This window comes from Columba livia, chromosome 1, assembly GCF_036013475.1.
Source record: "Columba livia isolate bColLiv1 breed racing homer chromosome 1, bColLiv1.pat.W.v2, whole genome shotgun sequence".
Taxonomy (NCBI): domain Eukaryota; kingdom Metazoa; phylum Chordata; class Aves; order Columbiformes; family Columbidae; genus Columba; species Columba livia.
In genome coordinates, this window is record NC_088602.1 from 28,568,246 (window position 1) to 28,581,655 (window position 13,410).

Genomic DNA, 13,410 nt, shown 5'->3' on the forward strand with positions numbered 1-13,410 from the left:
GCTCCTACCTTTGCCATATCCACTGCCCTTCTTGGCCTTGTGCTCCCTGGGATTTCTCTGGTGTTCCCAGCAGAATCAGCCTCCCCAAGCCCATGGGCCTCAGTCTCCAGCATGTTGATGCATAATACAAGGAGTAGGGATCCTAACAGGTAGCAGGGGAACAGTCAGATTTAGTGGGGGAAAGAAAAGAAATATTTTGAACAACTGTGAAATCAGTTAAAAATAACAAGTTTAACACCCTCAGCCAAAAGGAGGAGGTAGGTGATGACAGCTCAACACAAAGTCATCAGCATCATTCGGATTGCTGCAGGCTGAGGCCAGAGGAGTTTTCCCAGTGATTTCCTCAGTGCCCCCAGTTGTGCTGCAGCCTGGGGAGCCGCTCTCGTTTGTGTGTCAGTGATGTTATCAGCTTCAGCAGGCGACACGCAGGAGACTGAGGTCATGTCCCAACAGGTGAGAAAGGGTGGGGAACACCTTCCTTTAAAATTGTGAAGCATTTGCACTAGCTGGCATGTTAAAACTGCTGCGATTGCCCCTCCACGCATTTCTGAATGAACTCCAAGGCAAAAAATATAAACTTGAGATCACAGATACCCAGGTCATCACCTGCATGTACGCAACAGTCAGCAGATTTGATGGGAACTGGACTTGATTTGATGAAAACATTTCCTCCCTGGCCTTTGGGAAAAAGCAAAAATATTTTAATTTCTGAATACATGTGGGAGAATGGTTACGGGAATCTTGATCAAAGGTTTTTCAAAAGTGTGAGTGATGCCAAATAAACTTCAACTTGGCAGGTCAGAAAACACACCTTGGCATTCAAAGGTCAATATGTAATTTTTTAAAAGAATCTTGCCAAACGTATTATAAAGAAAAGGATATTTATGTAAATATGCCTTTTCACTTATCAAGACATTGCAGTACTGTGCTAGTACATTGAGACAGGGCATAATATCTAAAACAGTAATCTCTTTTTTAAGTTGAGTAAAATGTGGCCTGTACATAAGAAAATAAGTTGCTAAAATCTGCTGTGTGCTAAAAACATATATTTAATTTTAAAAATGCAATTTTTGTACTGACAATTTTAATTAAATTTAAATGCTTAAAGGATAAGTGAAGATTACATGCATATGCAGAAAGAAGGAAGGAGAAATAATGTGTTGGAAGGAATGTACCATCAAGATTGAGTTGTCATAATTTCACAGTCACTTCTGTCCCCTGTCCCTCTGCTTTATGCCTATTGAGCTTCTCTTTTGGGAAACTCACAGTGGTCATATTATTCTGGGGTGTCAATTCTGCTCTTCATTTCAGAAGTACTTTCCTGTACTTCATTTTGATATTTAAACAGATTTCTCACATCTTGACTTGAATATTTCAAAGAATTTTTGGCTTCTCTGAATTTATTTATGTTTTTTATCTTGCAATATACATTGTGACTGCAGCATATGAATTGGAGATAAAATAAGAATACAGGAATGTAATTGCTGACTTAGGAATATACAGTTTTGTTCCTCAAATAACACTAAAAATCTTGTCATGATATATAAAAACAAGGTGTTCATGCAACAATATTTATTTCCCTAGCAGAAGTAATATCTCTGAATACTTATTTGCAAGGCTTGTCTTTAAGCAAAGTTACAATAACTTAAAAAGAAACCCTTTTTTGTTCTTGTCTATATCAACGATTTTGTATGTTTTCAGTTTTTTACTCTGCCCTTCCTGAGCAGGACTAAATCATCTGCAAAAGGTTATAGGTTTGGCATAGCTTAAAAAGGATCAAAGGCACCACAAATGAGTTTCTCTGGTCAAATAATATTAAAAGTTAAGTATTTGGGATTACCTGGTACAATTACTCAGAAGTGAATTAAAAGTAAATGTTAAATGAACCTGCCTGACATTTGTTCTCCTTCAGTCAGTCGGTCTTTTTATTTGTTGCATTGCCAGAAGAGAAAAGAAACCAAAATTCAAGTCTGTGGAAGTGAATTCTTAATAAAGAAGAACAATTCAATCACTTTGACATGGAGTTAAAAGAGTAGTTTTCCTGGCAGTGCTCAGTGAGTTATAGCAAGTCCAGCTGATAAAACGGAAACACTGTTCCATTTTGTTTAGAGCGGGTTTTGCAAATACCAACAACCTCTTTAATCCTTCTTGCATATATTATCCTCTTAAGGCTGTAAAATTTGAGATTTATGAGTCTGGATTGACATCAGAAATAGAGAGAAATTTTCTGCAAAAACAGTATTCAACAGTTAGAGTTAAAAGGTTCAACTACTTAAATGGAAATGTGCCACTTTGACAGATAGCAATTTCAAATTCATTAGAACAAAGTAGATAACTCAGTTTAAGATGGCACCTGCTCATGTGCCCTGGTTTTAAGCATGAGAATGATGTTGCAAGCATTGAAATATTGGGCACAAATGAAAGTTTGTAACGGTGATGTCTAACTTCAAATGTGATTTAAAGAAAAGGAAACTGGTATATTTTTTTCTTATCACAGTACGATATTAAGTGAGATAATGTTTTGATTGCCAGTATATTTCTCCTGGCTCCTATTCTACTGGAATATCTTTCATTTGTGAGATCACAGTACACTTTTCTGTTATTACTCATTAGTTTCAAGACTGAGGCTGAGGATACTGCACAATCCTCAAATTTAACACTTTGTCTGGTTAGACTTTAAATGACAGTAGTTTTTCTACAAGCTAATATGCATGTAGCACTGTTTTAAAGGTATAAACCAGAAGCAAGTCCCATATGGGACAGTAACTAAGCAAGCGGAGCTAAACCCGTTATTCTGTGAGGCAAGAAAATGAACTTTGCTTCAATTCAGCTGGAGCCTCTTTTTTTGTGAGAAGTTGTCTGGCGCCACAAAACAAATTAGTAAGCAGAGACCTGAAGACTGTTGAGTTTATTTTAAGAATGTGTTGCCAGAGATCTAATAAATTTACTTACTGCTGCAGGCCATGCATGCATGAAGCCTTACTAATCCAGGTGGGTTTTTTTTTTCCTTCAGAGGGAGGTGCAGGGTGTGGATCCTTAGGAAATCAGTATCCTGCTTTAGGTAATATGGCCATTGTTTAATGATAGACATGACAGCTTGAGTGGTTTGTTTGGGTTTTCTCTGTTGCTACTCACAAGGAAGTTTAAAAAAACTTTTCTGATGCAAAGTTAGTTTGTGACTAGTGAAAGTGCTAATTATTTTAGCACTAACACAGAAGTAACTTCATGATAAGAGAACAGTTCTTCTAAACTGAACAGATTTTTTGTTGTTATTTTTAGATATTCCAAAGATTACTTTTAAAGTGTGTGAATTTCAAGTTTACCCTATTGCAGTTCAGAGTTAATCATGTCTTCGAGTTTTCTCAGGACTCTCCTTTGTGCACACATGGAAATCACAAAATTGGACTTTGGTTAGCCATGTAAACTGGAGGGTTGGACACTCTCCTTTTATATTCAATGAAGTGGGCTCAGTCTTTCCAGAGGGTATTTCAGCTGTTCATATCAGATGTACCTGCAGTTCCTGAAGATGCAATTCTTTCCACTCACTGTACCTAGACAGCTCTCAGTGTCAACCATTGCCTTTCAAAGGCTTCCTCTCCTGTCCATCTCCTTGGTATTGGTTTTGTCCTGCTTCTCTTGAATCTGTTTGAGTTAGTTCTCCAAAAGGGAGAATAAGCTTCCAAACATTTTACTCTCTTTCTTGTCCTTTACTAATTTCAAGTAAAGGCTATCAGCAGTGATTCCTACCTGGTGATTATTTTAAAATAATCCCTGATAAATGCCTAGGAAATAAGGCAATACCAACCAAGAGATGGGTGGTACACTGTTTTTTTGTTGTTTTTTTTTTTTTTACTTTTCCTTCTTCATCACCTTAGAAACCGTGACAAGGCAAAATAAAATCTTTCTTCTGCTTCGTTTTCTGTCATCTCATAAATTCAGTAGAACACCTACTTTTGCATGTACTTACTGCACAGGAGTTTCGTAGAGGTCTGCCTTCCAAACACCAGTCTGTTGGTGACTGCTTGGCCTCAAATACTGGCCAAAATCACCATAGCTTCAGGTTGTTATTTGTAGTGTATCCTGATTATTCAATATAGTATCATAGAATCATTTAGATTGGAAAAGACCCTTAAGATTATCAATTCCAACTGTATTTTCAATGTTGCACACAGGCTGAGAGGTAGATTCTGATTAGGAAATTTTCTGAGCAGATTCTGTGGTGAATGACTTGTTCCTGTGACATTTGCTGAGACTAAGTATTTCTGGAAAGGAAACATTAGCAGATCTGATTTGTAATGAGAACAGTCCTGTATTAATGAGAACTTATACTTTCTATGGATCTGATACTTGTTGCGCTTCAAATTTCAAGGAAATCTTTCGATATAAACTGTATGATGATCCAGCATATCAATGGGATTTAGATCAGATCTTCTGGCCATTGTCGTCACAGTAATCTGTCTGGCTGCACTGTGAGTGTTGCAAGACTTTAAAGTGCTGTACTGTTTTATTGTTTTTATGTACATAGAGCAAGTATTATATATCATTCTTTTGTGTATATACTAATACAGAAATATGTATAATTAGTATAAATAATATCTATTTTTTGTGTCTAATGAACTGTCATTATTTTTCTTTTAGTGTACCTTTAATTTCATTTAAACTCCTTGCTCTCTTAGAGGAAAATTTAGGCTGCATCTGACATATTTGAATTGTCTATTATAAAATAAGATAAATCAAATTCTAGAGTGTGATTGTCAGGATAAAGTAATAGGTAAAGTGATTCTGTGAATCCTATTCTGTGTGTGCTCTGTACCAATAAATACCCAACAGTTGCTGAGTCTTTGAAAAGAGCAATAAGAAATTTTCTTATCCTGTAAAAATGTTTTGAGGTACTTTATTTTGAAACAGGACAAAATGTCAAAATTCTTATTAAGTTTTGGAGAATAATTGAGCACAGGTTTTTCAATTTGAAAAGAAGTGTTTAGTTTAGTTTAGTGGTTTTAATTTAGTTTAGTATTTTTGGTTTTTATGTTAAAAATTAGTTTAAATTTGTTACAGTATTAATATGAGAAGTTTTATATACCTAAAATACTTAATGCAGACTGTAAAAAAAGATGAAAAGTCAACATTTATTCTCTACCAACATTTCAGTAAAGAGATTCAACAAAACCAGTCTTCTTGTGAAACACTTTGATTTTCATGGATTGGTATTTTGAAGGAAAAGAAGAATAATATGAATTTGTTCAGTTGTACTTTCTTTGGTCTCGATAAGAACTTTTTGGGTAGCTCAGTGTCTTTCTCCTCTGTTACAGACAATGATTCAGCAGCATATATAGGTATGTGCTTAAAGATTTCAAGTGGTAGCTCTTCAGTAGTACCATGTAATTATTTAAATATTCACCATTGGAACTGTAGACATAGGAAGCATTCAGCTCCTGCAGAGCTAGTCCCTTGCTTACAGCACAGAATCCCAAATCAGCAAGTGGATCTTTTGGATTCCCTTGAAATGAGTTATAAAGCTAACCCCTTAATATTTATAAAGGCTTTCAAACACACACAGTGCTCCAGCATCTTTTTTTTTTTTTTTGATGATTCAAACTGCTTTTCTTTTTATTTGCTTTTCTCTTTCATTTGAAAGCTCACAGCCGTTTAGTGCAGCCGACAGAGTGAATGTGTCCCGGCTCTCAGTGAATTAATATGTTTTAAACTGAAATTAATTTAAAGCTATGAAATGCAGTGGCAGAGAAGCCAGTGTATATTTGCTTCCACCATTTATGTGAATAAAAATCCAGTTAATCTCTTAATCAGAATCTGGTTGATCTCCTGCAGAAAAATTGAACATAGCCTTGAATTGGGAATTCCTTAAATTAACCCAGCGTGAATCTCCAGACTGTGCTTGGAGACATCCTTAGTTATGGTTAGTTGAATTTTACTAGGATTAAAACTTAATATGCACTAGCCAACCTTTACACTCATGTCTCTCACTTCCTCTTCTGTTTTTGTAACAAAGCAACTATACAGTATTCTTCAAATATTTTTTTCTGCTATGTGACTTCAGGCATTTGCCTAGTCTGAGCCCTAGCAAATGTGGGCATTCCAACTTGTTTCTCGGGGATAGACATAAAACAGGAGCAAAAAAGAGTTACAGAAACTACTGAAAGATGGAAACTGTCTGCAGTTCATTGGATACCAGCAATTACACTCCAGGCAAGCCAAGCCCATAACACTGGGAAGTGTGTGTTTTCTCATGAGAAGTCAGAGAAAGCATTGTTTCAGTCCCTAATCATTAGGGGCTAGTTTAGGGGGTTGGTTATGGTTGTTCTGCAAATATATTGAGTTACAGTGGTGGAGAGAGTGCAGAAGGGTGCAGAGTTCAGCAAGTTATTTCAGTGATTGAAGGCCGTTATAGTACATTTGAAAAATACGTATAAAGATGAAGCAATTTAATGGATTTCTGTTTGGATAAAATTATTAGGTTAGCTTATATATTGTTGAAGTCAATTCAAAACATTCTAATGGCATATTTTATGTGCTGGGTTTACTTACGCATTTATCTTCTGCTAATAGTTTTCTATATGAATTTAAGGCAGTTTTACAGGATATGACTTTTGTGATGATTGTAGCAGAGGGAATAGCAATGACCATAGAATCATAGAATCAAAGAATCATGAATACGGCACCTAGTAGGGTCAAGTATTTTAAACCAAAGATGAAAGACTGCTTCTCTCTTGCAGACCAATTCTAAGTGACATCCACCTTTGACTCACCATATTCAGGCAAACCTTTTCAGAGGGTATTGTCCTCAGAAGCCTCACTAAGGAAGTCACAGTCACGAAGTCAGTTAGTGACCCATCTTACTCTAGATTCTTAGCTTTAGCTCCTTGCAAAGTTTTTGACTGTGTCTCTCAGCTCTTGGCAGCTCATGTCTTGTAAATGTCTCACTGCACTACATCCCATCTGGCATCTTCTGATTTGGCACTGCCGCACTCTGGTCTCTGGCAAAATTCAAGAAACAGGTTTTCAAGCATCACTATAGCAATGTCTGGCCAATCACGTCTCATTGATATATAAGAAAAGTTACTCTGGATTTACCTCATAATAACATGGTCCTACTTCCCTTTGTTTAGTTTTAAAAGCACTCTGGTAATGGCTTCCCCCTCCAAACTTTTGATGTATTTGCATTACAAGTGCTTGTTTGGGAGAGGAACAAAAGCAAACTGTCATTGAGGTATATTACCCTAATTATTTGCCCAGCAGCTAAATGTTTGACTAAGCCTAAGGGAAATGCCGATGAGCAATGCAAAATTCATTTGCTTATAGAAATATTATTATAGGACAGATAATTAATTTAGTAGGAAACCAAATTAAGATGGCATTTGCAATTTTATTTCTGGGTTTTTTTGTTTGTTTGGTTTGGTTTTGGTTTTTTGTGGTTCTGTTTTGTTTTCTTTCGTTGTTTTGTTTCTTTTACTTGAAGAAAGATAGAAATAGCTAAAAGCAAGAAATAGGTACAATTAAGACAATATTAAATCTTTCATGTTGCCTCTCTTGTGCTTTTTGCTTCCTGAATTTAATCCTATAATTAGATTTCTAACTCAGTGTATTTCAACATCTTCGGTAGCATCAATGACAGGAATTAACTGATTTGGTAGTTGGTTACTGAAGTCGCTCAATATGACTGTTACTTTTTAACAGCTGGGATTTTTTCTCTTGTATAGGAATTTTGATGTGTTGACTTATAATGTGAAAATATAGATTAGATATAAGGTTGAACTATTTAAGACACTAGAGATGAAACATAAGAGACCTCTGTGTGAGCTGTAGATTGTGTGCCTGTGTCCACAACACATTTAAACCATTAGTTCTTTGGACAGTAGAACAAATTATTCTGGTTTTCCTATTGCTTTTCATACCCTGGCAGGAATCTGTTCCATCTAAAAGGATACCAACTCTGCTAGAGACTTTTCCTTCAGCTCGGGGGTTTCCAGTGTCTAGCATTCTCAATTCTAGTAAGCTCATGCAGCAGTTTTTTTTCTCAGTACTGATAATAAGAGGTTCTCTCTCCTCTAATAGGCAGTAAATTTTCGTTCATTTTATATCTTAGAAACTTTTCTCCATCTCTCAGATTATGTTTAAATTGAGCAGTGTGTTCAGAACTGGCACACACATGGAAGAAACTGGTTTGGGAAAACAGAACTCCGTTTTGCACTTCCTCCAGTAGTTAAGCCATGAGTGAACTGAAAGAAATGTTTCTCTGCTGTTCAGAGAAATTACTTTATTAACTGGCTGTCGAGGGTTAAGGTTGCAGGATGACAATAAAACCCTGGCAGATGTATTGTTAAACCCCTCTCCCCCCCTCTCCCTCCCTCTCCCCCCTTCCCACTCAGAACAGGCGATTGGGAGGGAAACAAGGACAGAGAGAAGAGAGTTGGAAAAATTAACAATGTTTTACTAATGCTACTAATAAGAATAGAGAAAATAATACAAAATATACAAAACCAATCTTGAAAGTCTCAGCAACTGCAGAGCTGGCACCCGAAGTCCTGGATTGGACTCTGCAGCCAACCAGAGCTGGATTCAGTCTCTCACTAGGCCTCAGTTTGCAGGGACGACTAGCAAGGTCCTCTCCTAATGTCGGCCATAAGCAGAAGGGAAAAAGCAAAGGCAAAAGGGCAAAAAGGGACGAGATCCTCGTGATCTCCCACTTTTATATGAAGTATTCACGTGAATGGAATGTTATATACAGTTGGTCAGTTTCTTGGTCACTTGTTTCTCGTCGCCCCTCTCACGAGATGTCCATCCATGCTTATCAATAAGTTTGCATTCCATTGCTAGGTTTACCAAAACATGTGTCTGGTTCTCCAAGAAAATGCAGTTAATATGAAGGCTTTAGCTGACAGGCAAATTCACTGAAAGAGAAACTTGTTTTTAACAAAACCAGGACATTGGCTTGTGTGCAAAAGTGTTAATTTCTAATGGAAATTCCTTGCACATTTCAGACAGTCATTACCTGAGCAAACCTTGTTCTGTAGCAGCACCTTGTGGGAAGGAAATCAGACTACAGCCCCTCACACAAGCCTGTGTTCATTTAGTTGCTGAGTGAGCATCTGCCTTCAATGAGATGAATAGGTTATTTTATTCTTGCTATGGAAACTATAGTTTTCTCCTGAGTAATAAAGTAAACATCCAATAGGATGATATACAGAGTTTGATTTTTCATGCTCTTTTATCTGTGACATCCGGAATCCCTACACTGACAAGAAATGCCTTTTTACTGTGGCAAATCAGTGAACAGATGGAGGAAAACTGTACATGGGGAAGTAAAGCTATGGTATATTTTATCAGAAATATGTTAATCTAATTTGAGATATTCAGTCTGTTGTACAAATACTTGGTTTATGGTCAGTGAAATGGATGCCAGCTCTTTTCTGCTATTACCTTTGCAACTGAAAATAAAAAGCTGCACTTTTAACTGGACCTTAGAGTACCATCCGTTTGCAATTGTTCCTGCATTGCTTTTTTAGACTGAGAAAAACTCCATGAAGCCTGCCATTTAAATAAACAGTCCCTGCTGTTTTACTGTTGTACAAATCCCATTAATTGTAGACACAACAGCTTCATTTCTGCTAGGAATGAGAGATTAGACTGAGACACGCTCAGATTTTAGGCTGGTGCTTAATGTTTTGCAGCTGGAATCAAATGCTTCCATATCATCCCCTCCAAAACTCTGAGGGATGCTTTGCCTTCAAAAAAAGGAGCCTATTTCTGCTGATAAAGACATTTTTGTTTGAGGAGGACTGTGAAGGTTCTTCCAATTATTTTTAGAGGAAATAGAGTCTTCAGCTTAAGGAGAACGCTGACAATATCAACAGTTGCCAGCCAGAGATGCAACTGCTCCGTGTTAATTGCTCATTTTCTGTAGCCGAGTGTACTGCTTGCTGTCCTGAGCTCTCAGGTCCCAGTGTTCGCACAGAAACCACCCATGTTCAGTGGGACTGCAGGCAAGTGTTGTGCTGACACTGCAGTAGAGACCTTGGAAAGGTTCCCTGGGGTCTGCTTTCTTCACCAGGAGCGTGTTGCTACAGTTGTGCCTGTGTAAAAACAACAGTGAGGACATCTTTTGGTCTATTGAAAGTTGATTCTTAGAAGACATCTGAGCAGCTTTCTCAGTTGGGGGCATTTGTTGTATCATGAACACAGGTCATTGCAAAATAGTTTAAGAGATTTCCAGTAAGTGCTTGTATCACTCTAAATCTCCCTAGGTGACACAGGCAATCATACATAACCCAAAAGTTACAAGCATGTAAGCCTAGGAGGGTATCAGCATGGCCATAAATGGTAGCATATGTCAGGGACACTTAATCTGGTTGAAACCGTTTCCTGGTAAGATGTGAAAGCTATTCCTAAAATCACAGGGCTGGTGCATAAAATCTAAACCAGCAAGAGCAGAATTTGTTACATTTAGTGGATAAAATATTTTGTTCTAGAAGCAGGCTGCATGGGTTAATGCCATCTAAAAGATGGTGGGTGTTCTCCTCCAGTCTCTTAGGGTAATAAGGGTCTTCCAGTGCTTCTGGAAGACTGATCCTATTGAGGAAGTTCTGTGTGATGTCCTACATTGTGTGTTATTTGGAAATAACAATATGGTTCTGCAGAAACTTGGATCATCCACAATTTTTGTACTTTCTAAAAAAGGCATCCCAAATATATTTTGATTAATACTTGTTCTTTTTCCCTCAAAAAATAAGAAAATTAGCGTACCCCATAATGAATGTAACTAGTCTGTGTGTATCTAATATAAAATTTATTCCTCTATGTACCCATTGTATCATAGTTGAGTTCTTTACTTGTTATTTCTTTGTTTAAATCTTTAAAACCTTTGGATTTTAATGTCCAGCTAAGATAAATACCTTACCCAGGACACAGGTTGCATTAACCTCAAAATTCAAAGCAGTCTTTAACAAAAAAGAAAAATTAATAAATATATCTGTATCATTTTGTTTTGCAGGAGGCAATAAGCTGAAGAATCAACATTTTCGTCTAAACTGGGCATGGATCTCCTTAGAAAAGGAGTATTATTTAGTAAATGAAGACTCCAAATATCTTGATGTTGTTCTTAAGCGGAGAGGTTACCTGGGAGAAACTTCTTTTATAAGTAAGTTCAATTTTAGCCTTGTCAATTTATTCTATAAATCATTTGCCAACTAGTTGGTAAAATGTATCAATGCAGCTGTATCTTTTTACTGTGTTTGATACTAAGCCATAAAGATTCAAAGGATATGTATATTTATTAAATCAAGTGTCTTTTGTTATGCTAAGTATATGATTTCTTTAGTTATATGATGAAATTTTCACTTTTTTTTTCTTCCACAATTAATTTTTGACTTAACCCAGAACCAAATCATTCTTTCTCTGATTTGATCGATACCGCTGTTGTATTTGTTCCACAGAATACAGTTCCTGTCCAGATTTTATTTCTCCTGTAATGAGGAAACACGGTTGTAGCAATTGGAAAGACAACAATGAGCATGCATCATTTTCCAGAAAGGCTCTTGTGAGCTTGTCTGATTAGCAGCTAGGAGCATTAGGCTCGTTTCCTTCAGTCAATGTTGGCAGTCAACTGAGACTGATAGTAGAGGTGTTGAAAGCTGTTTGCTGTGTCTGGGGAGTGAAAAGGTGAAAAAAGATTGTTTTATCACATTCTGCAACCTCACACCTATGTCTGTCTTCTGGATCGATTCCCATTCTCTTCCTAGTGATGCATTTGGACCAGGGAGCATTATCATTGTACAGTTTAATGTGGAAAGCTATGGTGAGCTTACACTGCTTAGAAAAGGCACTCAATTTAAAGATGATTTGACAGAGATACGTAAGCATTTACTTGGCATGGAGCTCAAGGTCATGCTTAGAAATCATGTTTCTGTTTCAGTCTCTTTCTCAATAAGAATCTCAATTTCAGGTATTGAAATGTAGTTAGGACCACTATTTTTGCATGAAATTTATGAGATATAGGCAATAACTAACTGAATCTATCTTCAAAGACTCTGCTTTGAACATTGAAGTAACTTTGCTAATATATTTCTTTCAAAGAAAGTAAAGAAACTAAAGAATGAAATACTAAGTTAAGGATGTGTGGTTTAAATTAATTACTGGTACTGATTAACAGATCCTTATTTGACTTCTGATCCTTTAGATAGAGTGTTTACAAAATTTTCTACCTATGGATATAAGTTGTTTCTGAATTGAGCTTACTCAAAATTCAGCAAAGCAGTTTAATAACTTGTTTCTGACTACCTTAATCCTCCAAAATGGAATTGTAGAGTAAGAAAGAACATAAAAAATTGATTAAGATGCTTACTGGCCTTTCTGGTCCATATGCAGTGCCAAAGAGGCTGAAGAGTTATGGAAGTTATGTAAAATGTTGGCTATGACTTCAGAAGAGGCACAAACACGAAGCAAGAAAGGCGAAGTTGGTAGGGAAAGGTGATATGTTTTAATACATTAAACAGTACAGTTGGAAGAAACAGGCAGAGAATAGAGAAGTTGTAAGTTTTTTTCTGAAAACTTGAGAAAGACCTGAGATTTGTGTGGTACTGTGGGCTTCAGAGGCCAAATGCATGAGTTGGAGATAGTTCTGGAGGACTGTCTGATTTCCACGAGGACCTGCCAGACAGCCTTAAACTGCAAAGGAAATGCCAATGAAAAGCCATTTTAGAGCAGCCTGGGGCTGAGGCTGTAAGGTCTGTGCTGTCTCAGTGGGATTAGCTGTGTTGGATTTTATCCCTTGGCTTTGCAGTTTCAACTTGAGTTTAATGATTGTCATTATGCAAACACTGAAATAAGAGAATGATAATTTTTTAAAATGCTTATTGTAGAGGGAATGACCACAGTGTTTCCAATTTTACATCTTCTTTCATCTTTATTCCGTAAGTTTTACCCCTTTGTGTCTTTGTGTTTTCCTTCACTTTCCCCTTGAAGGCTGAACTTTCCAGGTGTGTTTTTGCCTTTTCTAAGAGAAATTAATATTTTTTAGTGTTTCAGGAAGCATGTTATTTAGGTGTTCTGGAACAGAAGAAAACCAAGAATGTTTAAGGGGGGAGTGGAAAATCTGTTGGTCCTTTTGGGCATCCACAGTTGAAATATGGAGAAATGGAAACTTGACTGTAACCTTCAAGAATGTACTCTTCTTCTAGTAGTTGGTTTTGCTTTGACTAATTCTTTCTAAACTGCCTTTCACCATGTTAATTGATGTGCTTCCACCTTGGTATGAGACACCGATATAAAACTGATCACAAGTAACGGAGTTGGCTTGAAGTCTCTCAAGTTGTGAAAAGTATATTTTTCTAAAACTCTTTTTTTTAAAGATGACATAATAAGAGAAAAGTTACAACTGATGTTTCTAATGACCTA

General features: G+C 36.7%; 1 protein-coding gene across 1 annotated transcript in view; it reads left to right on the plus strand.

Annotated features, from left to right (window-relative positions):
- The window catches only part of FREM2 (FRAS1 related extracellular matrix 2), a 133,920-nt gene that overhangs the window by 60,571 nt on the left and 59,939 nt on the right, over positions 1–13,410 (plus strand). Inside the window, exon 3 of the mRNA XM_021286899.2 lies at positions 11,009–11,155. Coding sequence (XP_021142574.2) covers positions 11,009–11,155 — 147 coding nt within the window. The remainder of the gene's footprint in view (positions 1–11,008; positions 11,156–13,410) is intronic.